The sequence below is a fragment of the Pimephales promelas genome, chromosome 20 (assembly GCF_988280905.1).
Source record: "Pimephales promelas chromosome 20, fPimPro1.hap1.1, whole genome shotgun sequence".
In the NCBI taxonomy this organism is placed as follows: Eukaryota; Metazoa; Chordata; class Actinopteri; order Cypriniformes; family Leuciscidae; genus Pimephales; species Pimephales promelas.
The window spans coordinates 5093788-5121046 of NC_142788.1; the positions used below are offsets into that span (position 1 = coordinate 5093788).

General features: G+C 44.8%; 2 protein-coding genes and 1 pseudogene across 2 annotated transcripts in view; all 3 read left to right on the top strand.

Annotated features, from left to right (window-relative positions):
• Positions 1–9210, top strand: part of LOC148970528 (uncharacterized) — a 35124-nt gene extending 25914 nt beyond the window's left edge. Inside the window, exons 44-60 of the mRNA XM_089124760.1 lie at positions 515–781; positions 869–964; positions 1119–1248; positions 1355–1482; positions 1597–1863; positions 1953–2048; positions 2208–2337; positions 5133–5260; positions 5532–5798; positions 5886–5981; positions 6111–6240; positions 6343–6470; positions 6591–6857; positions 6947–7042; positions 7200–7329; positions 8518–8645; positions 8911–9210. Of these exons, the coding sequence (XP_088980886.1) occupies positions 515–781; positions 869–964; positions 1119–1248; positions 1355–1482; positions 1597–1863; positions 1953–2048; positions 2208–2337; positions 5133–5260; positions 5532–5798; positions 5886–5981; positions 6111–6240; positions 6343–6470; positions 6591–6857; positions 6947–7042; positions 7200–7329; positions 8518–8645; positions 8911–9210 (2784 nt within the window). The remainder of the gene's footprint in view (positions 1–514; positions 782–868; positions 965–1118; positions 1249–1354; positions 1483–1596; positions 1864–1952; positions 2049–2207; positions 2338–5132; positions 5261–5531; positions 5799–5885; positions 5982–6110; positions 6241–6342; positions 6471–6590; positions 6858–6946; positions 7043–7199; positions 7330–8517; positions 8646–8910) is intronic.
• Positions 9211–9239: 29 nt separating this feature from the next.
• On the top strand, positions 9240–16122 carry LOC148970529 (uncharacterized; annotated as a pseudogene).
• Positions 16123–16154: 32 nt separating this feature from the next.
• The window catches only part of LOC120491899 (uncharacterized), a 64991-nt gene continuing 53886 nt past the window's right edge, over positions 16155–27259 (top strand). Inside the window, exons 1-13 of the mRNA XM_089124759.1 lie at positions 16155–16274; positions 16417–16546; positions 17098–17225; positions 17497–17763; positions 17851–17946; positions 18100–18229; positions 18335–18462; positions 18584–18850; positions 18940–19035; positions 19198–19327; positions 20380–20507; positions 20779–21045; positions 21133–21228. Of these exons, the coding sequence (XP_088980885.1) occupies positions 16155–16274; positions 16417–16546; positions 17098–17225; positions 17497–17763; positions 17851–17946; positions 18100–18229; positions 18335–18462; positions 18584–18850; positions 18940–19035; positions 19198–19327; positions 20380–20507; positions 20779–21045; positions 21133–21228 (1983 nt within the window). The remainder of the gene's footprint in view (positions 16275–16416; positions 16547–17097; positions 17226–17496; positions 17764–17850; positions 17947–18099; positions 18230–18334; positions 18463–18583; positions 18851–18939; positions 19036–19197; positions 19328–20379; positions 20508–20778; positions 21046–21132; positions 21229–27259) is intronic.

Consider the following 27259-nt stretch of genomic DNA (forward strand, 5'->3'; position numbering starts at 1 on the left):
TGATGATAAACAGGAAATTACCATATTTGAATCCGACAGCATTGAAGAGAAGAGAGAGAGCTTTCTAAAGGAGTATGCGATGACAGGGTGCGGATCGCGATCACGGAGCAGCAGGATGATTTAGAATGCCAACTTTTGGGGAATTTAGGCAAAATCTACACACGCAAACAGACAAAATGTAGTAAAATAAAGACCTAAATGTGTATTTTGGACATTTTTTCAGCACAAGTTTGAAAGACAACATTTTATTGAATACAAAGCCCAAAATCTCAAAATTGACAAGTGAAAAAAAATATGATTTTGCCTGCCGTATCTCGCCTTAAATGAGTGTAACTACTTGCTTTACTTTGTTCAGACTTTGATATCTCAATGTACAGGTTGTTGTAATTGTGAAATTCAGAGGACATTTGATTAGTTGAATCAACTTGAAGAAATTGTGGCAAATTCTACTTCTTAATTCTGTCAGTATTTTGCCTTTTACAACACACAAACATATGTTTGTGTTAAATTGTAGGTGAACAACAATGGCCTTCTAACATTTACTGAGCAACTGTCCGACAACATCCCACTTCTGAATTGTGGAAGAGACTTCATTGCTCCTCTTTGGACTCACCTTGACAATAGACGCGGAGGAACTATCTCCTATAGAGAGGACACAAGCAATGCTGTACTGGCACAAGTCACTGCAGCTGTTAAACAATACTTCCCTAACATAACGTTTAGTGCTTCATCAGCTTTTGTTGCTACCTGGGACAATGTGCCATACTCTAATGGTGGAGGGGTAAGATCCAATCGTTGTTTAAATATAAATTAGTGTTGTCCCGTGAAGAGTGAAGGTTTTTTAATGACATCTGTTGGTATTTTGAAGGTGGTTTCTTTCCAAACGGTTTTAGTCTCCAGTGTTCATCGCACTTTTATCCTGATCAACTATGGAAACATTGCAGAAACAGAACAAATTTGGCTGGTGAGTGGAGACAGGTCCTTGTTGTTTTTGCAAAAAATAGAAATGACAAGGAACTGCCCTTGCCTCAATTTATTCCTTACATTCTTGCAAAAGACAGTTATATCTGTAACAGGTTCAGGGGCCTAAAAACTATTCATTTACTGTACATCTACAGGCTGGTTACAACACGGCAGACTCGGTCAATTCTTTCACAATTCCAGTAACCAATGCCTCAGAACTCTCCTCCAGCAGTAATATCAATGTGAATGGTCGCAGCTCTTTCCATGTTGATGACTCACCGAAATGTAAGCCAATGCAACCAGAAGCTCAGACTTAACCTGTACCATTTATGGGCTTTTTTTTTTCTTCAACAGAGCTAAACAATATTTTTCTCACCTAATATTTTCTTAGTGCCAACTAGTTTCCTTCCTTCTGGGGTTGGAGAAATAGTGATCCCCACTGCCGATGATGGAAGCTCTGATGTCATTTTCTTGCAGAAGCCTTTCAAATACTTTGGGCGCACATACAATCAGATCTTTGTAAGCATCACATTCCACCCCCACACAAACATGAAGATAAAAGTTGTTTATATACCCCTAATTTCTTCAATCTTCTCTTTAAAATAACTTTGAAAATGTGGGACTAAAATTTAGGTGAACAACAATGGCCATCTAACGTTTACCGAGCCGCTGCCAGCCTACAACTCCTCTCTGCATTCCGGAAGAGACATCATTGCTCCTCTTTGGACTCGCCTGGACAATAGACGTGGAGGAACTATCTCCTATAGGCAGGAGACAAGCAGTGCTGCACAGACACAAGTCACAGCAGCTGTTAAGCGATACTTCCCTAACATACCCTTTGCTGCTACTTCAGCTTTTGTCGCTACATGGGACAGTGTGCCATACTCTAATGGTGGAGGGGTAAGACCTACAGTAATCTTTGATTTTCAATGAATGGTCCGTCTGGTTTATTTGGAAGATTTTGAATGCTGTCTGTTGATGTTTGGAAGGTGGCCTCTTTCCAAGTGGTTTTAGCCTACAATGTCCATCGCTCTTTCATCCTGATCTATTATGGAGATGTTGCAGAAACAGGACTACCATGGCAGGTAAGTGAAGTTGTCGACTGCTTCTTGTGCACTGTACAAATGAGAAAAACAAATACAGATATACATTTCAAAAGGAGTTGTTCATAATTAGAAGGAAACAATGTCATCTCTCTCTTTTTTATGGAATGAGAGCTTAAAACATGTTGTTTACTCCTACAGGCTGGCTATTACACTGTGGACTCTATCAATTCTTTCACAATTCCAGCTTCCAGTGTCCCAGAACTCTCGTCGAGCAGTAATGTCAATGTGACTGCTTGCTGGTCTTTCCATGTTGATGGTTCACCAAACTGTAAGCCAACGAGTTTTCTTACTGGTTATGACAAGGTGTTCAGGGGTGAATTCACTAAACTTTTGTGTCACTGTAGCATGCGGTGTTTGAACCCAAAACCTAAAACTTCTTTGGAGTTGAGCTTGCCATGACACCGTGGAGTTGAGTGCACTTTCAGCCTTTTAAAACGCCAATTGGCGAAAATTGGCCTGGTGGCGAAAGATACAAAGTTTTTTCTTTTTTTCTTCTAAATGTTTACATTTGTAATGTTCCTTATATAATTGTTGATTATATTGGAAATCCATCTTGTAAATCATGTAAACTTGATTCACTGCTTCATTTCCCCTTTAAAATCACCAGCTACTATGGCCAAAGCATTAGCATGGGAGTTCTCAAATTTGTGTACAATGTCACTTAACTCCTGCAAGGCAACAAAAATGTCCACCCGTGGATATATCTAAACACCACACAGGAACATTACCGAAAACTCCCGTGGGAGATAAAAGGGGCGGCATTTTAAAATAAGACATTCCAAGTTAGCGTTGCAAGTTTTGGTCAAGAGGAAACAATCCATGCACCAAAGTTCGTCAGTTAAAAAACACACACCTCCACCCTTCGATATCCCGGTGCGCTCTTTCACCCTGTCTGAGCGGTGAACAGAGAAATCCGGCGGCTGGAAAGAAGAGTCTGGTACGCCACTGTGTAGCCACGTCTCCATCAGACAAAACACAGAGCAGTCCCGGGCCTCACGCTGGGTCTTAAAGGGTTAGTTCACCCAAAAATGAAAATTAAGTCATTAATTACTCACCCCCATCCTGTACCAACCCCGTAAGACCTTCGTTCATCTTCGGAACACAAATAAAGATATTTTTGATTAAATCTGAGAGCTGGATCACTCCTCCATAGACTTCCTAAGGGACTGGCTCTTGACGGCCCATAAAGTCATTAAAGAAAAGGTTTAAATATTCCATGTGCCTACAGCGGCTCAATTATAAGTTTATCAAGCGACGAGACTACATTTTGTGCGAAAAAAAACATATATAACGACTTTATTCGACTATTCCATTACTTCCTTATGGGCGCATGCGCGAGAACTGAGATAACGACGTTCTTCTTCGACTTCTTCTTGTTACCGGCTGCTCACTGCTTAGGAGTATTACCGCCACCTACCGTATAAAATGATGATCCATATATAAGGCGCTCCGGATTATAAGGAACACTGTCGTTTTTTGAGAAGTTTAAAGGTTTTTAAGTGCACCTTAAAGTGCGGAAAATACGCTAATTGAAAAGCGTATGTACAGCGCGCATCTTCCTCTGCTTGTAAACAGTAAGTTTTGCGCTTCCAGCTATATCAGCACATCATCTTATACGGTAGGTGGCGGTAATACTCCTAAGCGGTGAGCAGCCGGTAACAAGAAGTAGTCGAAGGAGAACGTCCTCGTCTCAGTTCTCGCGCATGCGCCCATAAGGAAGTAATGGAATAGTCGAATAAAGTCGTTATATATGTTTTTTTTCGCACAAAAAGTATTCTCGTCGCTTGATAAACTTATAATTGAGCCGCTGTAGGCACATGGAATATTTAAACCTTTTCTTTAATGACTTTATGGGCCGTCAAGAGCCAGTCCCTTAGGAAGTCTATGGAGGAGTGATCCAGCTCTCAGATTTAATCAAAAATATCTTCATTTGTGTTCCGAAGATGAACGAAGGTCTTACGGGGTTGGTACAGGATGGGGGTGAGTAATTAATGACTTAATTTTCATTTTTGGGTGAACTAACCCTTTAATGCGGCTCAACAGGTCGTCCGTCTTGTTCGGCAATGACTGGATATTTGCCAAGTAGATAGACAGCAGCGGGATCCTCGACTGCCCGCTACACAGCTTCACAAGCAGCCCCCCTCACTTCCCACGGTGTCTGCGACTCCGCCGTTGGTCGCCTGTGCTGGTAACCCCACTCAGGGGCTCAGATGAACGGCGTGTGTGGCGATGCCTCCGCCCAGTCCTTTCACTCTGCTCACGACCTCCGCGCCCCGACTCCTGGCCTCGAATGGGGCACGCTTCAAAATCGGCACACCTCAGACCAATATTAACAGATGAGAATCCACACACTTCCACACGAATCCTCAGAAGTGTCTCGCGGCCATAGCTTAAAGTGGCAAGTGCATAAAAGATAAAAACTGTGGTGAGCAGGATGGCCGAGGGATGTGAGAGAAAGTCGCGAAGCTGGTGGTGCGATTGCTAATGAGCAGCACCTGCGAAGCACATCGGTCTCTCATCTCTCACTGAGGAGCGGAGACATAAAGGGGGAGCGACGGAGTGGATGATCGAGAGAGGAACAGGCCTGTTTTTGTTTGTATTTTATATTTTATTTGGTAAGCCAGCAGTCGTCCGCGAGGGGCTGCTGGCCAGTAGTTATGTTTTATTTTCGGTAGCCAGCAGTTCCTCACGGACGACTGCTGGCTTTTGCCAAATAAAATGTAAAATACAAACAAAATCAGGCCTGTTGCTCTCTCGATCATCCACTCCGTCGCTCCCCCTTTATGTCTCCGCTCCTCCGTGAGAGATGAAAGACCGATGTGCTTCGCAGGTGCTGCTCATTAGCAATCGCACCACCAGCTTCGCGACTTTCTCTCACGTCCCTCGGCCATCCTGCTCACCACACAAACATAAAACAGACAGCACATATGAGAAATCTTCCTACGGCGCCATCTTTGTTTCTTTTATTTTCTTTTATTGGTTTCTTTCTAGTGTAGTGTGTGAGAGAGAGCTTATGTTTCTTGGAAGAACTAAATGATTCCTTCTCTCTTACATTTCTCCTAGTGCCATCTAATTTCCTACCATTTGGGAATGGAGAACTAGTAACCCCCCGATTGGATAACGGAAGCTCTGAAGCCATTATATTGCAGCAGCCTTTGAAATATTTTGGACGCACACACAATCAGACCTTTGTAAGCATTGTTTAGATATTATTTTGAATATTTAAAGAAATGTTTCATTTACTTGCATCTAAAATCACAAGTCTCTATAAATGAGTGTAAGTACTTGCTTTACTTTGTTCAGACTTTGATATCTCAATGTACAGATTGTTGTAATTGTGAAATTCAGAGGACATTTGATTCGTTGAATCAACTAGTTGAAATTGTTGCAAATTCTACTTCTTAATTCTGTCAGTATATTCCCTCTTACAACACACAAACATATGTTTGTGCTAAATTGTAGGTGAACAACAATGGCCTTCTAACATTTACTGAGCAACTGTCCGACAAAATCCCACTTCTGAATCCTGGAAGAGACTTCATTGCTCCTCTTTGGACTCACCTTGACAATAGACGCGGAGGAACTATCTCCTATAGAGAGGACACAAGCAGTGCTGTACTGGCACAAGTCACTGCAGCTGTTAAGCAATACTTCCCTAACATAACGTTTAGTGCTTCATCAGCTTTCGTTGCTACCTGGGACAATGTGCCATACTCTAATGGTGGAGGGGTAAGATCCAATCATTGTTTAAATATAAATTAGTGTTGTCCTGTGAAGAGTGAAGGTTTTTTAATGACATCTGTTGGTATTTTGAAGGTGGTTTCTTTCCAAACCGTTTTAGTCTCCAGTGTTCATCGCACTTTTATCCTGATCAACTATGGAAACATTGCAGAAACCGAACAAATTTGGCTGGTGAGTGGAGACAGGTCCTTGTTGTTTTTGCAAAAAATAGAAATGACAAGGAAATGCCCTTGCCTCAATTCATTCCTTACATTCTTGCAAAGGACAGTTATATCTGAAACATTTACTGTACATCTACAGGCTGGTTACAACACGGCAGACTCGGTCAATTCTTTCACAATTCCAGTAACCAATGCCTCAGAACTCTCCTCCAGCAGTAATGTCAAAGTGAATGGTCGCAGCTCTTTCCATGTTGATGGCTCACCGAACTGTAAGCCAATGCAACCAGAAGCTCAGACTTAACCTGTACCTTTTATGGGCTTTTTTTCTTCAACAGAGTTAAATAATTTCTTCTCACCTAATATTTCCTTAGTGCCAACTAGTTTCCTTCCTTCTGGGGCTGGAGAAATAGTGATCCCCACTGCCGATGATGGAAGCTCTGATGTCATTTTCTTGCAGACGCCTTTCAAATACTTTGGGCACACATACAATCAGATCTTTGTAAGCATCACTTTCCACCCCCAAAACACACAAACATGAAGATAAAAGTTGTTTATATACCCCTAATTTCTTCAATCTTCTCTTTAAAATCCCTTTGAAAAATGTGGGCCTAAAATGTAGGTGAACAACAATGGCCATCTAACGTTTACCGAGCCGCTGCCTGCCTACAACTCCTCTCTGGATTCCGGAAGAGACATCATTGCTCCTCTTTGGACTCGCCTGGACAATAGACGTGGAGGAACTATCTCCTATAGGCAGGAGACAAGCAGTGCTGTACTGACACAAGTCACAGCAGCTGTTAAGCGATACTTCCCTAACATACCCTTTGCTGCTACTTCAGCTTTTGTCGCTACATGGGACAGTGTGCCATACTCTAATGGTGGAGGGGTACGACCTACAGTAATCTTTGATTTTCAATGAATGGTCCGTCTGGTTTATTTGGAAGATTTTGAATGCTGTCTGTTGGTGTTTTGAAGGTGGCCTCTTTCCAAGTGGTTTTAGCCTACAATGTCCATCGCTCTTTCATCCTGATCTATTATGGAGATGTTGCAGAAACAGGACTACCATGGCAGGTAAGTGAAGTTGCCGACTGCTTCTTGTGCACTGTACAAATGAGAAACACAATTACAGATATACATTTCAAAAGGAGTTGTTCATAATGAGAAGGAAACAATGTTCTCTCTCTCTTTTATAGAATGAGAGCTTAAAACATTTTGTTTACTCCTACAGGCTGGCTATTACACTGTGGACTCTATCAAATCTTTCACAATTCCAGCATCCAGTGTCCCAGAGCTCTCGTCGAGCAGTAATGTCAATGTGACTGCTTGCTGGTCTTTCCATGTTGATGGTTCACCAAAATGTAAGCCAACGAGTTGTGTTACTGGTTATGACAAGGTGTTCAGGGGTGAATTCACTAAACTTTTGTGCCACTCTAGCATGCCGTATTTGAACCCAAAACCTAAAACGTTTTTTGCAGTTGAGCTTGTCCTGGCACCATGTAGTTGACGGCACTTTCAGCCTTTTAAAAAGCCAATTCAGGTGCTGGATCGCAGTGAGGGAATCGTACTTCACAATCCCAGAAAATCTGCCTGATTGTAGAAGTCTTCTGTACTCTCCACAACTTTGCACATTTAGAAACGGCCCGCGAGCCGGGGGACCGCCCTGGGCAAATTCTGATGGGCAGTAGTTCTGTGTCTGTAATAACCTAACTCCAGTACTGTATTATTTACATAATTCGTGTTGTGAATCGGGTCTAAAATCGTATGGGATACATAAATATAAACAACAGTATAAACCAGCACAATTCATTCATGTCAAGTCAAGTCACATTTATTATATAGCGCTTTTTACAATGATTGTATCAAAGCGGCTTCACAGTGATAACATGAAAGTAATACAACACAGATCAATAATATTGTTGAATATTAAATGTCCCCAACTAAGCAAGCCAAAAGCAAGGCAACAGTGGCAAGGAACCAAAACTCCATCAAGTGATTGAATGGAGAAAAAAACCTTGGGAGAACCCAGGCTCAGTCGGGGGGCCAGTTCTCCTTTGGCCAACGAAAGAACAGTGATTACAAAACAAATTGGATCGAAACATTAAGAGAATTGTCCATTTCCATCTGTTTGGAAGTCGAAGTAATCACGTGGGTTTGGAGACGAGTTGTTGAGGATCAGTGCCAATGGCTGTCGTGTCGATGAGGCCGGCGCTTAAGGATGAGTCGGGATGGGTCCAGGCACAGGTCCAACATAGAGGGTCCCTCGGGATAAACAGAGAAGCTAATATTAGCGTAGACGCCATCCTTCTTATGATGTACCAAGTACATCAGGATTTACGGGCATGTACCCAGTTCCGACTGATCTAAACTATGCAGCCTAATTTGAATTTAGGAAGTCTATAGTGTGTTATGTGTATGCTAGGCCGAAGAGCTGTGTTTTTAGTCATAATGAATTCCCCTTTAAACATTTTAACTAGTGCAGTGTATGAGAGAGAGCTTATGTTTCTTGGAAGAACTAAATGATTCCTTCTCTCTTACATTTCTCCTAGTGCCATCTAATTTCCTACCATTTGGGAATGGAGAACTAGTAACGCCCCGATTGGATAACGGAAGCTCCGAAGCCATTATATTGCAGCAGCCTTTGAAATATTTTGGACGCACACACAATCAGACCTTTGTAAGCATTGTTTAGTTGTTATTTTGCATATTTAGAGACATGTTTCATCTACTTCCATCTAAAATCACAAGTCTCTTAAATGAGTGTAACTACTTACTTTACTTTGTTCAGACTTTGATATCTCAATGTACAGATTGTTGTAAAACTTCAGAGGACATTTGATTCATTGAATCAACTAGAAGAAATTGTGGCAAATTCTACTTCTTAATTCTGTCAGTATATTCCCTCTTACAACACACAAACATATGTTTGTGCTAAATTGTAGGTGAACAACAATGGCCTTCTAACATTTACTGAGCAACTGTCCGACAACATCCCACTTCTGAATTGCGGAAGAGACTTCATTGCTCCTCTTTGGACTCACCTTGACAATAGACGCGGAGGAACTATCTCCTATAGAGAGGACACAAGCAGTGCTGTACTGGCACAAGTCACTGCAGCTGTTAAGAAATACTTCCCTAACATAACGTTTAGTGCTTCATCAGCTTTTGTTGCTACCTGGGACAATGTGCCATACTCTAATGGTGGAGGGGTAAGATCCAATCATTGTTTAAAGATAAATTAGTGTTGTCCTGTGAAGAGTGAAGGTTTTTTAATGACATCTGTTGGTATTTTGAAGGTGGTTTCTTTCCAAACGGTTTTAGTCTCCAGTGTTCATCGCACATTTATCCTGATCAACTATGGAAACATTGCAGAAACCGAACAAATTTGGCTGGTGAGTGGAGACAGGTCCTTGTTGTTTATGCAAAAAAGTAGAAATGACAAGGAACTACCCTTGCCTCATTTCATTCCTTACATTCTTGCAAAAGACAGTTATATCTGTAACAGGTTTAGGGCCTAAAAACTATTCATTTACTCTACATCTACAGGCTGGTTACAACACGGCAGACTCGGTCAATTCTTTCACAATTCCAGTAACGAATGCCTCAGAACTCTCATCCAGCAGTAATGTCAATGTAAATGGTCGCAGCTCTTTCCATGTTGATGGCTCACCGAACTGTAAGCCAATGCATCCAGAAGCTCAGATTTAACCTGTACCTTTTATAGGCTTTTTTTCTTCATCAGAGTTAAATAATTTCTTCTCACCTAATATTTCCTTAGTGCCAACTAGTTTCCTTCCTTCTGGGGCTGGAGAAATAGTGATCCCCACTGCCGATGATGGAAGCTCTGATGTCATTTTCTTGCAGACGCCTTTCAAATACTTTGGACGCACATACAATCAGATCTTTGTAAGCGTCACATTCCACCCCCAAACACACAAACATGAAGATAAAAGTTGTTTATATACCCCTAATTTCTTCAATCTTCTCTTTAAAATCCCTTTGAAAAATGTGGGACTAAAATTTAGGTGAACAACAATGGCCATCTAACGTTTACCGACCCGCTGCCTGCCTACAACTCCTCTCTGCATTCCGGAAAAGACATCATTGCTCCTCTTTGGACTCGCCTGGACAATAGACGTGGAGGAACTATCTCCTATAGGCAGGAGACAAGCAGTGCTGCACTGGCACAAGTCACAGCAGCTGTTAAGCGATACTTCCCTAACATACCCTTTGCTGCTACTTCAGCTTTTGTCGCTACATGGGACAGTGTGCCATACTCTAATGGTGGAGGGGTAAGACCTACAGTAATCTTTGATTTTCAATGAATGGTCCGTCTGGTTTATTTGGAAGATTTTAAATGCTGTCTGTTGGTGTTTTGAAGGTGGCCTCTTTCCAAGTGGTTTTAGCCTACAATGTCCATCGCTCTTTCATCCTGATCTATTATGGAGATGTTTCAGAAACAGGACAACCATGGCAGGTAAGTGAAGTTGTTGACTGCTTCTTGTGCACTGTACAAATGAGAAAAACAAATACAGATATACATTTCAAAAGGAGTTGTTCATAATAAGAAGGAAACAATGTTCTCTCTCTCTCTCTCTCTCTCTTTCTCTCATTTTTATAGAATGAGATCTTAAAACATGTTGTTTACTCCTACAGGCTGGCTATTACACTGTGGACTCTATCAGTTCTTTCACAATTCCAGCTTCCAGTGTCCCAGAACTCTCGTCGAGCAGTAATGTCAATGTGACTGCTTGCTGGTCTTTCCATGTTGATGGTTCACCAAACTGTAAGCCAACGAGTTGTGTTACGACAAGGTGTTCAGGGGTGAATTCACTAAACTTGTGTGTCACTCTAGCATTCAGTATTTGAAACCAAAACCTGAATCTTATTTGCAGTTGAGCTTGCCCTGGCACCGTGTAGTTGAGTGCACTTTCAGGCTTTTAAAAAGCCAATTCAGGTTCTGGATCGCAGAATCGTACTTCACAATCCCAGAAAATCTGTCTGATTGTAGTAGTCTTCTGTACTCTCCACAACTTTGCACATTTAGAAACGGCCCGCGAGCTGGGGGACCGCCCTGGGCAAATTCTGATGGGCAGTAGTTCTGTGTCTGTAATAGAGGTCTTCACGGGTCCAAAAATTCATGCCCGACCCGGAAGAGACCCGTAATGTGCTACACCGAACCGACCCGGACCCGTCGTTCATTTCAAAAGTTTGACCCGGACCCGTGCAGACCCGAGAAATGCCATAAATGTACTGCCCGGACCCGACCTGGACCCGTCTATTATTTGAAAACTGGACCCGAACCCGGCAGGAAGACACAAACCCGACTGGACCCGATTGTCACATGTTATTTCACACGAGTTGCGAAAAATAAAACTTTTTGTCTTACCTAATTTTAGTAGTCGTCGTCTCACTTCCTGACGTTATCTGACTGACTGTGATGCATTACGATCCACCGACAAGAAAGTTCTATCCATGTTATTTCTCTCGTTTTTTCCAAGCTTAATCCACTCATTATTTCAGCTTTAAAAGTCCACTTGATGTCACGGTGATGGATGAAAAATGCTGCCTTGCACATGTACATTCTGACTCGAGTTAACTCGCATAATAACTTTAACTGTTTGCCCTTTTGAACTATAATAACGATTGCTTGTTCAGCTTGATCATATCTGTGCTCTCTGCTCTTCATTGAGTCTGAATCTGACCACCAAAACTTTAAGATTAAACAAGACAGTTCATTTATATTATTATAAACATTGGAGAAAATGCAAAGCGCGGTTTGGCGGAAGCTCTGCTCTGGTTGCCATAGAAACATGACACGCGCTTAAGATTGCACTCCGATCGCACTTGTATTACCAGCCCGTTCTCAGCGCGTGTTATATTAACGACAACGGGTGCCATGTGAGTAGTATTTCGCCGTTTTGTTATACAGCGCGTCCTATATGACGCTAAAGGATGAGAATGCGTTGGTATTACACACAATGTTAAACAGACCCGGGACCCGAAGTAATAGATTCGGACCCGACCCGGACCCGGCTGCTCATTTAAAATATAGACCCGAACCCTTACGGGTCCCGGGTCGGGTCCGGGGCCGACGGGTCTCGGGTGCACTGTGAAGACCTCTAGTCTGTAATAACCTAACTCCAGTACTGTATTTACATAATTCGTGTTGTGAATCGGGTCTAAAATCTTATGGGATACATAAAAATAAGCAACATTATAAACCAGCACAATTCATTCTTAGTGAATTCCCCTTTAAACCTTTTAATTAGTGCAGTGTGTGAGAGAGAGCTTATGTTTCTTGGAAGAACTAAATGATTCCTTCTCTCTTACATTTCTCCTAGTGCCATCTAATTTCCTACCATTTGGGAATGGAGAACTAGTAACCCCCCGATTGGATAACGGAAGCTCCGAAGCCATTATATTGCAGCAGCCTTTGAAATATTTTGGACGCACACACAATCAGACCTTTGTAAGCATTGTTTAGTTGTTATTTTGCATATTTAGAGACATGTTTCATCTACTTGCATCTAAAATCACAAGTCTCTTTAAATGAGTGTAACTACTTACTTTACTTTGTTCAGACTTAGATATCTCAATGATACGGAGCCCGGGAAGTCACCTGTGGGGAAAAAAAAAACAATCCGAGGCGACGGTTTTGCAATCCGTCCCCTCAGTTTATAAACTGTACTCACGGATTCTTAAACTGTTCCCTCGGTTTAACTATTCGTGCCCACGGATTAATAAACCGTACAAGTTCCTAATCCGTACTCTCAGATTTGTAAACCGTGCCCTCAGTTTTTGCAATCTGTACCCACAAATTCATAAACCGTACTCACGCTTTCGCAATCCGTACTCACAGGTTTGTGGCTCGTCCCCCAGAGTGTGCCGCATGATTCAACCAGGCCTCCTGTTTAGATGCGGGATGCATTGCATTGTTTTTAAAATCCTTTTTTAAAATGGATAATTTCTTCTTTAAAGTCCTTTTTTTTAGAGGAAAAAGCTCAGTAGCCTATAGAATAAGCTAAAAAATAAATAAAATAATAATAACACAGTTCAAAAACTGTAAAAGATTTGGTTATAAGTTATACATTTTTTATGTTAAACATATTACTGTCTTCGGTGAACTCATTCATAGTAATAAACGCAAATAATAATTAACGTTAGCTATCAAAATCCATTTAGGCTACATAGGCCTATTTTATCCACAAAAAAAGAACAAAGCATTTCGTCAAATCAGCCTTAGACAATAATAATGGGCTAAGATTATAACAAACAAATGCATATCCAAGTGTTTGTTTGGAGCGCACTGTCACTGAGCCGCGGCCGCAAACACTTCCTATCAACAGTGGAACAATTTAAAATAGGCTATAGCATTTCTGGTCATACAGAAAAAACACATTTTACATAATACAATTATTTGCTACTACTTTTATTTGTGCAAACTCACAATAACAAGAAAACGGCCTATTTGTAAAATAAAATATTTTTGTTTTGTTAAAAATATTGTTTAATCAGGCGCGCTTTCATGATCTCCGGAGCGCGTCTCATAAATAAGCTGAAACAAAAGCCTATCTAAAGCTTGAAATGTCCACTTTAAACAAACAAATTCGAATCTAAAGCAAATACCGTCTGATTAGGCTATACAATCCGAAAGGTGCATTTCTCTAAGGTGCATCTGCTTTACAGCGGAGATGGAGATCGCCCGTCACTAGAAAACTGTTTATGTAGCCTAAGGAATAAAAAACCATCGCTATTTTTCAGACACATTTATTATGATTTTAGCCTATAAATCACCTATAAATCATCTCTCTATGGTTCCAGAGACATGCTCTTCTCATTTAGCAATGCAGGCAAAATATAGTTTTTAGAAAGTCTTTTTTTTTTCTTCATATTAATTTGCGAATATTTTAAATGTTTAATAAAGGCAAAAAGTCAATGTTATTTATTTTTTTGTGCACAAACTCTTGGACATGCGTCAAAATCTTGTGTTTATTTGTGATAATCTCAGCCCTGTATTATTGTCTAACCTGTATTATGACTGATATTTGACGAATTGCTTTGTTTCTTTTTTTGATAAAAGCGTCTTATAGCCTATCTAAATATGTAGCCTAAATGCCTAATAATAATAATAGCTTAATTATTATTATTAGGCCTATTATTTGCGTTTATAACTTTAAATGAGTTCACTTAAGAGTTCACACAATTTATGAATGTTTTATTAATATAGGCTTATAACTTTGTGTTTATGTTATATTTATATTTTTGAATGTGAAGTCCTTTTAAAAACAATGCATCCCGCATCTAAACAGGAGGCCTGGTTGAATCATGCGTCACACTCTGGGGGACGAGCCACAAACCCGTGAGTACGGATTGCGAAAGCGTGGGCACGGTTTATGAATTTGTGGGTACAGATTGCAAAAACTGAGGGCACGGTTTACAAATCTGAGAGTATGGATTAGGAACTCGTGGGTACGGTTTATTAATCCGGGGGCACGAATTGTTAAACCGAGGGAACAGTTTAAGAATCCGTGAGTACAGTTTATAAACTGAGGGGACGGATTGCAAAACGGTCGCCTCGGATTGTTTTTTCTTTCCCCACAGGTGACTTCCCGGGCTCCGTACAATGTAAAGGTTGTTGTAATTGTGAAATTCAGAGGAGATTTGATTTGTTGAATCAACTAGAAGAAATTGTGGCAAATTCTACTACTTAATTCTGTCAGTATTTTCCCTTTTACAACACACAAACATATGTTTGTGTTAAATTGTAGGTGAACAACAATGGCCTTCTAACATTTACTGAGCAACTGTCCGACAAAATCCCACTTCTGAATTGCGGAAGAGACTTCATTGCTCCTCTTTGGACTCACCTTGACAATAGACGCGGAGGAACTATCTCCTATAGAGAGGACACAAGCAGTGCTGTACTGGCACAAGTCACTGCAGCTGTTAAGCAATACTTCCCTAACATAACGTTTAGTGCTTCATCAGCTTTTGTTGCTACCTGGGACAATGTGCCATACTCTAATGGTGGAGGGGTAAGATCCAATCGTTTGTTTAAAGATAAATTAGTGTTGTCCTGTGAAGAGTGAAGGTTTTTTAATGACATCTTTTGGTATTTTGAAGGTGGTTTCTTTCCAAACGGTTTTAGTCTCCAGTGTTCATCGCACTTTTATCCTGATCAACTATGGAAACATTTCAGAAACCAAACAAATTTGGCTGGTGAGTGGAGACAGGTCCTTGTTGTTTTTGCAAAAAATAGAAATGACAAGGAACTACCCTTGCCTCATTTCATTCCTTACATTCTTGCAAAAGACAGTTATATCTGTAACAGGTTCAGGGCCTAAAAACTATTAATTTACTGTACATCTACAGGCTGGTTACAACACGGCAGACTCGGTCAATTCTTTCACAATTCCAGTAACCAATGCCTCAGAACTCTCATCCAGCAGTAATGTCAAAGTGAATGGTCGCAGCTCTTTCCATGTTGATGGCTCACCGAAATGTAAGCCAATGCAACCAGAAGCTCAGACTTAAACTGTGCCTTTTTTGGGGCTTTTTTTCTTCAACAGAGCTAAATAATTTCTTCTCACCTAATATTTCCTTAGTGCCAACTAGTTTCCTTCCTTCTGGGGTTGGAGAAATAGTGATCCCCACTGCCGATGATGGAAGCTCTGGTGTCATTTTCTTGCAGACGCCTTTCAAATACTTTGGGCGCACATACAATCAGATCTTTGTAAGCATCACATTCCACTCCCAAACACACAAACATGAAGATAAAAGTTGTTTATATACCCCTAATTTCTTCAATCTTCTCTTTAAAATCCCTTTGAAATTGTGGGACTAAAATGTAGGTGAACAACAATGGCCATCTAACGTTTACCGAGCCGCTGCCTGCCTACAACTCCTCTCTGGATTCCGGAAGAGACATCATTGCTCCTCTTTGGACTCGCCTGGACAATAGACGTGGAGGAACTATCTCCTATAGGCAGGAGACAAGCAGTGCTGCACTGACACAAGTCACAGCAGCTGTTAAGCGATACTTCCCTAACATACCCTTTGCTGCTACTTCAGCGTTTGTCGCTACATGGGACAGTGTGCCATACTCTAATGGTGGAGGGGTAAGACCTACAGTAATCTTTCATTTTCAATGAATGGTCCGTCTGGTTTATTTGGAAGATTTTGAATGCTCTCTGTTGGTGTTTTGAAGGTGGCCTCTTTCCAAGTGGTTTTAGCCTACAATGTCCATCGCTCTTTCATTCTGATCTATTATGGAGATGTTGCAGAAACAGGACAACCATGGCAGGTAAGTGAAGTTGCCGACTGCTTCTTGTGCACTGTACAAATGAGAAAAACTCATACAGATATATATTTCGAAAGGAGCTGTTCATAATAAGAAGGAAACAATGTTCTCTCTCTCTCTCTCTCTCTCTCTCTTACCCCTACAGGCTGGCTATTACACTGTGGACTCTATCAGTTCTTTCACAATTCCAGCATCCAGTGTCCCAGAACTCTCGTCGAGCAGTAATGTCAATGTGACTGCTTGCTGGTCTTTCCATGTTGATGGTTCACCAAACTGTAAGCCAACGAGTTGTGTTACTGGTTATGACAAGGTGTTCAGGGGTGAATTCATTAAACTTGTGTGTCACTCTAGCATTAAGTATTTTAACCTAAAACCTGAATCTTCTTTGCAGTTGAGCTTGCCCTGGCACTGTGTAGTTGAGTGCACTTTCAGGCTTTTAAAAAGCCAATTCAGGTGCTGGATTGCAGTGAGGGAATCGTACTTCACAGTCCAAGAAAATCTGCCTGATTGTAGTAGTCTTCTGTACTCTCCACAACTTTGCACATTTAGAAACGGCCCTCGAGCTGGGGGACCGCCCTGGGCAAATTCTGATGGGCAGTAGTTCTGTGAATGTAATAACCTAACTCCAGAACCATATTTACATAATTCGTGTTGTGAATTGGGTCTAAAATCTTATGGGATACATAAAAATAAACAACAGTATAAACCAGCACAATTCATTCATAGTGAATTCCCCTTTAAACCTTTTAACTAGTGCAGTGTGTGAGAGAGAGCTTATGTTTCTTGGAAGAACTAAATGATTCCTTCTCTCTTACATTTCTCCTAGTGCCATCTAATTTCCTACCATTTGGGAATGGAGAACTAGTAACGTCCCGATTGGATAACGGAAGCTCCGAAGCCATTATATTGCAGCAGCCTTTGAAATATTTTGGACGCACACACAATCAGACCTTTGTAAGCATTGTTTAGTTGTTATTTTGCAAATTTAGAGACATGTTTCATCTACTTGCATCTAAAATCACAAATCTCTTTAAAAGAGTGTAACGACTTGCTTTACTTTGTTCAGACTTTGATATCTCAATGTACTGGTTGTTGTAATTGTGAAATTCAGAGGACATTTGATTCGTTGAATCAACTAGTAGTAATCATGGCAAATTCTTCTTCTAAATTCTTTCAATATATCCCTTCTTACAACACACAAACATATGTTTGTGCTAAATTGTAGGTGAACAACAATGGCCTTCTAACATTTACTGAGCAACTGTCCGACAACATCCCACTTCTGAATTGTGGAAGAGACTTCATTGCTCCTCTTTGGACTCACCTTGACAATAGACGCGGAGGAACTATCTCCTATAGAGAGGACACAAGCAGTGCTGTACTGGCACAAGTCACTGCAGCTGTTAAGCAATACTTCCCTAACATAACGTTTAGTGCTTCATCAGCTTTTGTTGCTACCTGGGACAATGTGCCATACTCTAATGGTGGAGGGGTAAGATCTAATCATTGTTTAAAGATAAATTAGTGTTGTCCTGTGAAGAGTGAAGGTTTTTTAATGACATCTTTTGGTATTTTGAAGGTGGTTTCTTTCCAAACGGTTTTAGTCTCCAGTGTTCATCGCACTTTTATCCTGATCAACTATGGAAACATTGCAGAAACCGAACAAATTTGGCTGGTGAGTGGAGACAGGTCCTTGTTGTTTTTGCAAAAAATAGAAATGACAAGGAACTGCCCTTGCCTCATTTCATTCCTTACATTCTTGCAAAACACATTTATATCTGTAACAGGTTCAGGACCTAAAAACTATTAATTTACTCTACATCTACAGGCTGGTTACAACACGGCAGACTCGGTCAATTCTTTCACAATTCCAGTAACCAATGCCTCAGAACTCTCATCCAGCAGTAATGTCAATGTGAATGGTCGCAGCTCTTTCCATGTTGATGGCTCACCGAACTGTAAGCCAATAAAACCAGAAGCTCAGACTTAACCTGTACCTTTTATGGGCTTTTTTTTTTCTTCAACAGAGCTAAATAATTTCTTCTCACCTAATATTTCCTTAGTGCCAACTAGTTTCCTTCCTTCTGGGGTTGGAGAAATAGTGATCCCCACTGCCGATGATGGAAGCTCTGATGTCATTTTCTTGCAGACACCTTTCAAATACTTTGGGCGCACATACAATCAGATCTTTGTAAGCGTCACATTCCACCCCCAAAACACACAAACATGAAGATAAAAGTTGTTTATATACCCCTAATTTCTTCAATCTTCTCTTTAAAATCCCTTTGAAAAAATGTGGGACTGAAATTTAGGTGAACAACAATGGCCATCTAACGTTTACCAAGCCGCTGCCTGCCTACAACTCCTCTCTGGATTCCGGAAGAGACATCATTGCTCCTCTTTGGACTCGCCTGGACAATAGACGTGGAGGAACTATCTCCTATAGGCAGGAGACAAGCAGTGCTGCACTGACACAAGTCACAGCAGCTGTTAAGCGATATTTCCCTAAAATACCCTTTGCTGCTACTTCAGCTTTTGTTGCTACATGGGACAGTGTGCCATACTCTAATGGTGGAGGGGTAAGACCTACAGTAATCTTTGATTTTCAATGAATGGTCCGTCTGGTTTATTTGGAAGATTTTGAATGCTGTCTGTTGGTGTTTCGAAGGTGGCCTCTTTCCAAGTGGTTTTAGCCTACAATGTCCATCGCTCTTTCATCCTGATCTATTATGGAGATGTTTCAGAAACAGGACAACCATGGCAGGTAAGTAAAGTTGCCAACTGCTTCTTGTGCACTGTACAAATGAGAAAAACAAATACAGATATACATTTCAAAAGGAGTTGTTCATAATAAGAAGAAGATACCAACAATGTTCTCTCTCTTCTTATAGAATGAGAGCTTAAAACACTTTGTTTACTCCTACAGGCTGGCTTTTACACTGTGGACTCTATCAGTTCTTTCACAATTCCAGCATCCAGTGTCCCAGAACTCTCGTCGAGCAGTAATGTCAATGTGACTGCTTGCTGGTCTTTCCATGTTGATGGTTCAGCAAACTGTAAGCCAACAAGTTGTGTTACTGGTTATGACAAGGTGTTCTAGGGTGAATTCACTAAACTTTTGTGCCTCTGTTTTCACAATTGACTGACATAAAGTGTCGAAGGTGGGTCTAGACCCCGGGTCTCCCGGACAGAGAAAGCAATTTTTCTACCTCTGGTCTACTGGGGAAGACAGTCTGTAGAAGACCCATGTGCAGAAGCAAACTAGGAGGCTCAGATAACTCAAAAGTTGGCAGTCTTTACTTGATTGTAGTTCACAAATTCAAACAAACAAGCCATCATAGCTTCTCAAAACAAAACATGAAGTAAGCCCAATGGCAAAAGAGATGCTGCACTTAACTCTTCTAGAACTCAGGAAATCCATAGATAGTAGACTCAAGAATGAACACAGCTCAATGAAAACTGCCAACTTAAATAGGGCAAAATACAGGTGGAACACATTAAATTGATTAGCAGTCATAACTAAAGAGTTCACAGGAGGTGATGACACTTAGTGGCTGGGACAGTAATTGCAGGAAGGAGCAGACAGTTCTCCCTAGTTGCTTGGAGTGTCATTGCAGGAGGAGTTTTACAACTGTAGCATGCCGTGTTTGAACCCAAAACCTGAAACTTCTTTGCAGTTGAGCTTGCCCTGGCACCATGTAATGTTGTGCCCTTTCAGCCTTATAAAAAGCTAATCAGGTGCTGGATCGCAGTGAGGGAATCGTACTTCACAATCCAAGAAAATATGCCTGATTGTAGTAGTCTTCTGTACTCTCCACAACTTTGCACATTTAGAAACGGCCTGCGAGCTGTGGGACCGCCCTGGGCAAATTCTGATGGGCAGTAGTTCTGTGTCTGTAATAACCTAACTCCAGTACCATATTTACATAATTTGTGTTATGAATCTGGTTCTAAAATCTTATGGGATACATAAAAATAAACAACAGTATAAACCAGCACAATTCTTAGTGAATTCCCCTTTAAACCTTTTAACTAGTGCAGTGTGTGAGAGAGAGCTTATGTTTCTTGGAAGAACTAAAGGATTCCTTCTCTCTTACATTTCTCCTAGTGCCATCTAATTTCCTACCATTTGGAAATGGAGAACTAGTAACCCCCCGATTGGATAACGGAAGCTCCGAAGCCATTATATTGCAGCAGCCTTTGAAATATTTTGGACGCACACACAATCAGACCTTTGTAAGCATTGTTTAGTTGTTATTTTGCATATTTAGAGACATGTTTCATCTACTTGCATCTAAAATCACAAGTCTCTTTAAATGAGTGTAATTACTTGCTTTACTTTGTTCAGACTTTGATATCTCAATGTACAAGTTGTTGTAATTGTGAAATTCAGAGAACATTTGATTTGTTGAATCAACTAGTAGAAATTGTGGCAAATTCTACTTCTTAATTCTTTCTGTATATTCCCTCTTGCAACACACAAACATATGTTTGTGCTAAATTGTAGGTGAACAACAATGGCCTTCTAACATTTACTGAGCAACTGTCTGACAAAATCCCACTTCTGAATTGTGGAAGAGACTTCATTGCTCCTCTTTGGACTCACCTTGACAATAGACGCGGAGGAACTATCTCCTATAGAGAGGACACAAGCAGTGCTGTACTGGCACAAGTCACTGCAGCTGTTAAGCAATACTTCCCTAACATAACGTTTAGTGCTTCATCAGCTTTTGTTGCTACCTGGGACAATGTGCCATACTCTAATGGTGGAGGGGTAAGATCCAATCGTTGTTTAATGATAAATTAGTGTTGTCCTGTGAAGAGTGAAGGTTTTTTAATAACATCTGTTGGTATTTTGAAGGTGGTTTCTTTCCAAACGGTTTTAGTCTCCAGTGTTCATCGCACTTTTATCCTGATCAACTATGGAAACATTTCAGAAACCGAACAAATTTGGCTGGTGAGTGGAGACAGGTCCTTGTTTTTGCAAAAAATAGAAATGACAAGGAACTACCCTTGCCTCATTTCATTCCTTACATTCTTGCAAAAGACAGTTATATCTGTAACAGGTTCAGGGCCTAAAAATGTCTCGGTTACGTATGTAACCCTCGTTCCCTGAGTAGGGAACTGAGACGTTACGTCAGAAGTGACGGAGATTGGGGGGATTTCGCATAGAAAGCCAATCCTCTTCGAGTATTTAAACACGAGCCAATGGCATGCAATGCCTTGGGGCTGCGGAAATTTGCATAGCGTACTCCGCCCTACTCCGTGAGTATAAAAGGAGGAAGTGAACGCAACCGCAGTATGTCTTCGCTGAGGAGCCAAGACTGAACTCGGCATCTACCCAGCGATACAGTAGAAGTGGCAGGGAGACGTAACGTCTCCGTTCCCTACTCAGGGAACGAGGGTTACATACGTAACCGAGACGTTCCCTCTCGTAGTCACTTCGAGTTACGTCAGAAGTGACGGAGATTGGGGGTCTGTGCCATCACGCCATCTTCAAGCTGTCTTCCAGTGCCCTGCGAAAGTCTGGACCCCCGAGCCTTACCTCTTTTTTTTTTTTTTTTTTTTTGGGGATCCGACTTTGACACAGGATTACCAAGGTACACTGGGAAACATATCCCGGAAGGGACATGCTACCAGCTGCCTACCGAAGGGAGGACTTACGAATATCCATATGGCCACATAGGAACGCATATGGAACACTGGAGCACCAACCGCAGGTGGCTACTAATTTCAACTCCAGGGGTGGCAGATGGCTTGCCAAGGGAAGACACATGCTCAGAGAGGCTTACAGTGGATAATACACATGAGACGGTTACCATGGGGAACCGTGCGCATGGAGGCACCTAGCCAGCATCCAGAGCAACAGCAGTGGTGCCCGCATCGTCGGTGCTGGAGGACTCAAGACTTCAATGGAAGAACTGAGGAAATATCGCACTTATCCAGTCCGGGGAGTGGAGTGGCGAGCAAGCGAAGACACCTGAGCGGATCCAGAACTGGCCGAAACGAGAACGTGAGAGGATACCGGCTCAATTCGCAGATTATAGAATCTGGCGAAGGTGTTGGGTGTCGCCCAGCCTGCAGCTCTGCAGATGTCTGTTAGCGAGGCGCCATGCGCTAGAGCCCAAGAGGAGGCTACACTCCGAGTGGAATAGGCCGTCACACCAAGGGGGCACGGAAGGCCTTGCTGCTGGTAAGACAAAGCAATGGCATCCACTATCCAGTGGGACAGCCGTTGCTTTGAGAGAGCCCTTCCCTTCTGGCTCCCTCCATGACAGACAAAGAGCTGGTCTGAGGTCCTGAAACACTGCGTTCTGTCGACATAGATGCGGAGAGCACGTACCGGACAGAGCAGTGCCAAGGCTGGGTCTGCCTCCTCCAGGGGCAGCGCTTGCAGGTTCACCACCAGGTCCCGGAAGGGAGTGGTGGGAACCTTGGGCACATATCCAGGCCGGGGTCTCAGGATCACGTGAGAGTATGCCGGCCCGAACTCCAGGCATGCTTCGTCAACGGAGAATGCGTGCAGGTCCCCCACCCTCTTGATAGAGGCCAATGCAACCAGGAGTGCTGTCTTCATGGACAGAAACTTTAACTCTACCGATTGCAAAGGCTCAAAGGGATGCCTCTGCAGAGCACTTAAAACTACCGAGAGGTCCCAAGAGGGTACGAGGGGAGGACGAGGCGGATGCAGCCTCCTCGCTCCCCTCAGGAACCTGATGACCAGGTCGTGCTTCCCTAAGGACTTACCTTCCACTGCTTCATGAGAAGCGGCAATGGCCGCGACGTAAACCTTAAGGGTGGAGGGCGACAGCCTGCGCTCCAACCCCTCTTGCAGGAAGGAAAGCACGACACTGATCGAACATCTCCGGGGGTCTTCTCCGCGAGAAGAACACCAATTGACGAAGAGGTTCCACTTCAGCGCATAAAGGTGTCTAGTGGACGACGCTCTTGCGGAAGTGATGGTTGCCGCCACCGCAGGTGGCAGCGAACTCAAACCTGCCTCGTCCCGTCCAGGAGCCACACGTGCAGCCTCCAAAGATCGGGACGAGGGTGCCACAGAGTGCCCCGTCTCTGAGAGAGTAGGTCTTGTCTCAGAGGAATAGGCCAAGGAGGTGCTGTCGCGAGGAGCATGAGTTCGGAAAACTATGTCTTGGTGGGCCAATAGGGGGCTACCAGCAAGACCTGCTCCTCGTCCTCCTTGATCTTGCACAACACCCGTGCAAGGAGGCTCACTGGGGGAAACGCATACTTGCGTGGGCCCCGTGGCCAGCTGTGCACCAGCGCATCCGAGCCGAGAGTGCCGCGGGTCAGAGAATAAAACTGGGCAAAGTGGGACGAGTCCCGAGAGGCGAACAGGTCTATCTGTGCCTCCCCGAACTGGTCCCAAATCAGCTGGACCGACTGGGGATGGAGTCGCCATTCGCCGGAGATGGGACGGGCCCGGGACAGCTCGTCGGCTGCCCAGTTCCGGTCTCCAGGAATGTAAACTGCACGAAGGGACCTCAGGTGCTTCTGACTCCATATCAAGAGGTGGCGGGCGAGCTGCGACAACTGGCGCGAGCGTAGACCCCCCTGGTGGTTGATGTACGCTACTGCCGTAGTGTTGTCTGAGCGGACAAGCACATGCTGGCCCTTGAGCAACGCTCGGAAGCGGTGCAGGGCGAGCCGTACTGCCAACAGCTCGAGGCAATTGATGTGCATGAGGCGCTGGGCTCCTGTCCAGGAACCGGCGGCTGCATGCCCATTGCACATGGCACCCCAACCCGTGGTAGACGCATCCGTGGAGACAACGAGATGCCTGGAAACTCGCTGAATAGGGACGCCGGTCCGTAAAAAGCTGAGGTTCGACCACGGGAAGAAGGTTCGCGGCACGCTGGAGTCACTGGGACTCGGAGCGAACCCCGATGCCATGCCCACCTCGGGACTCGATCGCGAAGCCACAGCTGAAGCGGTCTCATATGAAGCAAACCGAGCGGCGTTGCCGCAGCCGCGGATGCCATATGCCCCAGGAGCCTCTGAAATAGTTTCAGTGGAACCGCACTCTTGCCCTCGAACTGTCGAAGGCAAGCCAGCAGTGAGTGCGCGCTCGTTCGTGAGCTGCGCGGACATGGCGACCGAGTCTATCTCCATGCCGAGAAAAGAGATCCTCTGCACGGGGCAAAGTTTGCTCTTTTCCCGGTTGACCCGAAGGCCCAGACGGGCTAGGTGCCGGAGCACCAGGTCTCTGTGTTCGCAAACCTGGGCTCGAGAGTGTGCTAGTATCAGCCAGTCGTCGAGATAATTCAGGATGCGAACCCCGTGTTCGCGAAGGGGAACAAGGGCTGCCTCGACGATCTTCGTGAAGACGCGAGGGGACAGAGCTAACCCGAATGGGAGAACGGCGTACTGGTATGCCTGGCCCTCGAAGGAAAACCGAAGAAACGGTCTGTGTCGAGGGAGAATGGAGACATGGAAGTACGCGTCCTTCAGGTCGATCGCTGCAAACCAATCCTGATACCGAACACATTCGAAAATGCGTTTGGCCGTGAGTATTTTGAACGGTAGTCGATGGAGAGAACGGTTCAAAATGCGCAGGTCCAGGATCGGTCGTAACCCACCGGTCTTTTTGGGGACAATGAAGTAGGGGCTGTAAAACCCGGACCTCACCTCGGCTGGAGGGACCGTCTCGATTGCACCCTTCGCCAGCAGGGTCGCAATCTCTGCTCTCAAGACTGGGGCATTGCCACCGACCATCGTGGAGCGAACTCCCCAGAAGCGGGGAGGAGACCGTGCGAACTGAATCGCGTAGCCGAATCTGATCGTTCTGATGACCCAGCGGGATACCCCGGGAAGCGCTAGCCAGGCTTCCAGGAAGTGAGCCAGCGGGGTCATACGAACCACAGACGTCCCCCCGGAGGGGCAGCGGTGCGGGTCGACTGGCACGCGTGCAGGAGTTACCCCGCTCGGATGCGTCGAAGCCCGCTCCCCGACAGAAGGGACCAGGGAAAGCGGAGCCTTCCACGGGGGTCTGTTCTGCCGGGGGTCTGGCGATAGAGGGGGAAGGGATTGGCGTAGCCCGGGGGCGACACACGCACCCACTCCAGTCTGTGAGCTCAGTGAGGATGTCAAGTCTTTCTTTAACCAGTTCAGGGTGCTGCCCACCCGTGGGTGAGCAGCGGGGAGCTGAGAACAAAAGATTCTCCCCCGGCCCTCCACCGGGGGAAGGAGGGGGCCTGCTACCACCTCCTGTGAAAGACTCGAGATCACTGAGCGGCCCGTGTCAGGATCTTCGCTTGGCCTGGCGTTTAGCGGGGCGAGCGGCCTGAGGGGGCTGTGACGCCGGCCTGCGGCCTCCTCGACGCCGGGGCCCGGGTGAAGGCTGCTGCTGGGGCCGGGCGGGAGGGAGGGGAGCCGCAGGGGGGCGTCCTCGGCGGCGAGCAGAGGGAGGCACCTGCGCCGATGACTGGGTGGAGGCAGCAGCTGGTCGCCGGGGCAGGATGTGTTTGATGGCCTCCGTCTGCTTCTGGGCGGTGGAGAACTGCTGGGCGAAATCCTCGACCGCACCGCCGAAAAGGCCAACCTGGGAGAGCGGAGCGTCGAGCAGACGAGTCTGCTCAGCGCTCCGCGTATCTGCCAGGTTGAGCCAGAGATGGCGCTCCTGAACCACACAAGTGGCCATCACCTGACCGACGGCGCGAGCGGCCACTTTCGTTGCCCGGAGAGCAAGGTCAGTGGCGGACCGCAAATCTTTAAATGCCGTCGTGTCAGTCCCGCCCTCGTGCATGTCTCTGAGCATCTTCGCTTGGAAGACCTGCAAAGTGCTCATCGCATGCAAAGCGGAGGCCGCCTGTCCCGCCGCTCTATAGGATCGCGCCGCCATAGCAGACGAGAACCCACAGGCTTTGGATGGGTGCTTAGGAGGACCACGGGTGGAGGCGCTCTGTGGACACAGCTGCATCGCAACAGAGCGCTCCACCGGGGGCATCCCAGTGTACCCACGGGCGGCCCCACCGTCGAGGGGGGGAAAGGCGGGGGAGAGATCGCGCTCTCGAGTGGACAAAGGAGCCCCCCAAGAGCGCGATAACTCCGCATGCAGCTCGGGGAAAAAAGGTATTGGAGTTGGCCGTGGCCTTGCGGCGGCAGCTTTGTCCAGATACCAGTTATCCATCCGCGAGAGATCGGGGCAGGATGGAGGTTTCCATTCTAGCCCGATACTCCCAGCGGCTCGAGACAGCATGGCCGTCAGCTCGGGATCTGACACGGGCAACGCTGGCACTCCCGAAGGGGGCAACGCAGCCGCATCTTCCTCTCCCGAGGACTCAAGCCCGCCTAGTGATGCAGTGATAGACATCACATCATCATCTGGAGCGCTGCTAGAAGCAGCCGGCGCCGCCGAAGAGACAGCCGACTGAATCGAGCTGGCTCACGCACTGAGGCGGGAGGTGTGGCCCGAGGAATCGTCGGGGCTTTATCCCACACCGTCACCGTTAGATCGCCGGGTCCCCGGGTCGACGGGCCCCCTTTCGTGAAGGAAGTCGATCGAGTAGGGGGGACCGGGGCTCTCACTCTAGTGAGATTATTGTGCCTCGACCTCAGTGTGGAGATGGTCATGCTCCCACAGAAGGAACATGAGTCATCCACGAACGCTGCTGCTGCATGCTGAATGCCCAGGCATACAAAGCAGCATTCGTGACCATCAGATGATGACAGAAATCTACCACATCCAGAAGGACACGGGCGAACCATCTTTAAAAAGACGTGCCACGTGCAGCTCTTTCACTTTTATGAGAAAGGAGAAATTCACTCTTTCAGCGCTGAGGCTACCAGGGAGAAGTGCAAAGTCTGGCAGACCACTGCTCAGATCGCAGGCAATGCAGAATCTCGCTGGGTACCGCCGTCACACCAACACTGAAGAGGACGCTCATTCTCGAAGAGTCTTGAATCAGCTTTTAGGAGTGAAGAGGTTCTCTTGGCTCCGAAGCGAAAACATACTGCGGTTGCGTTCACTT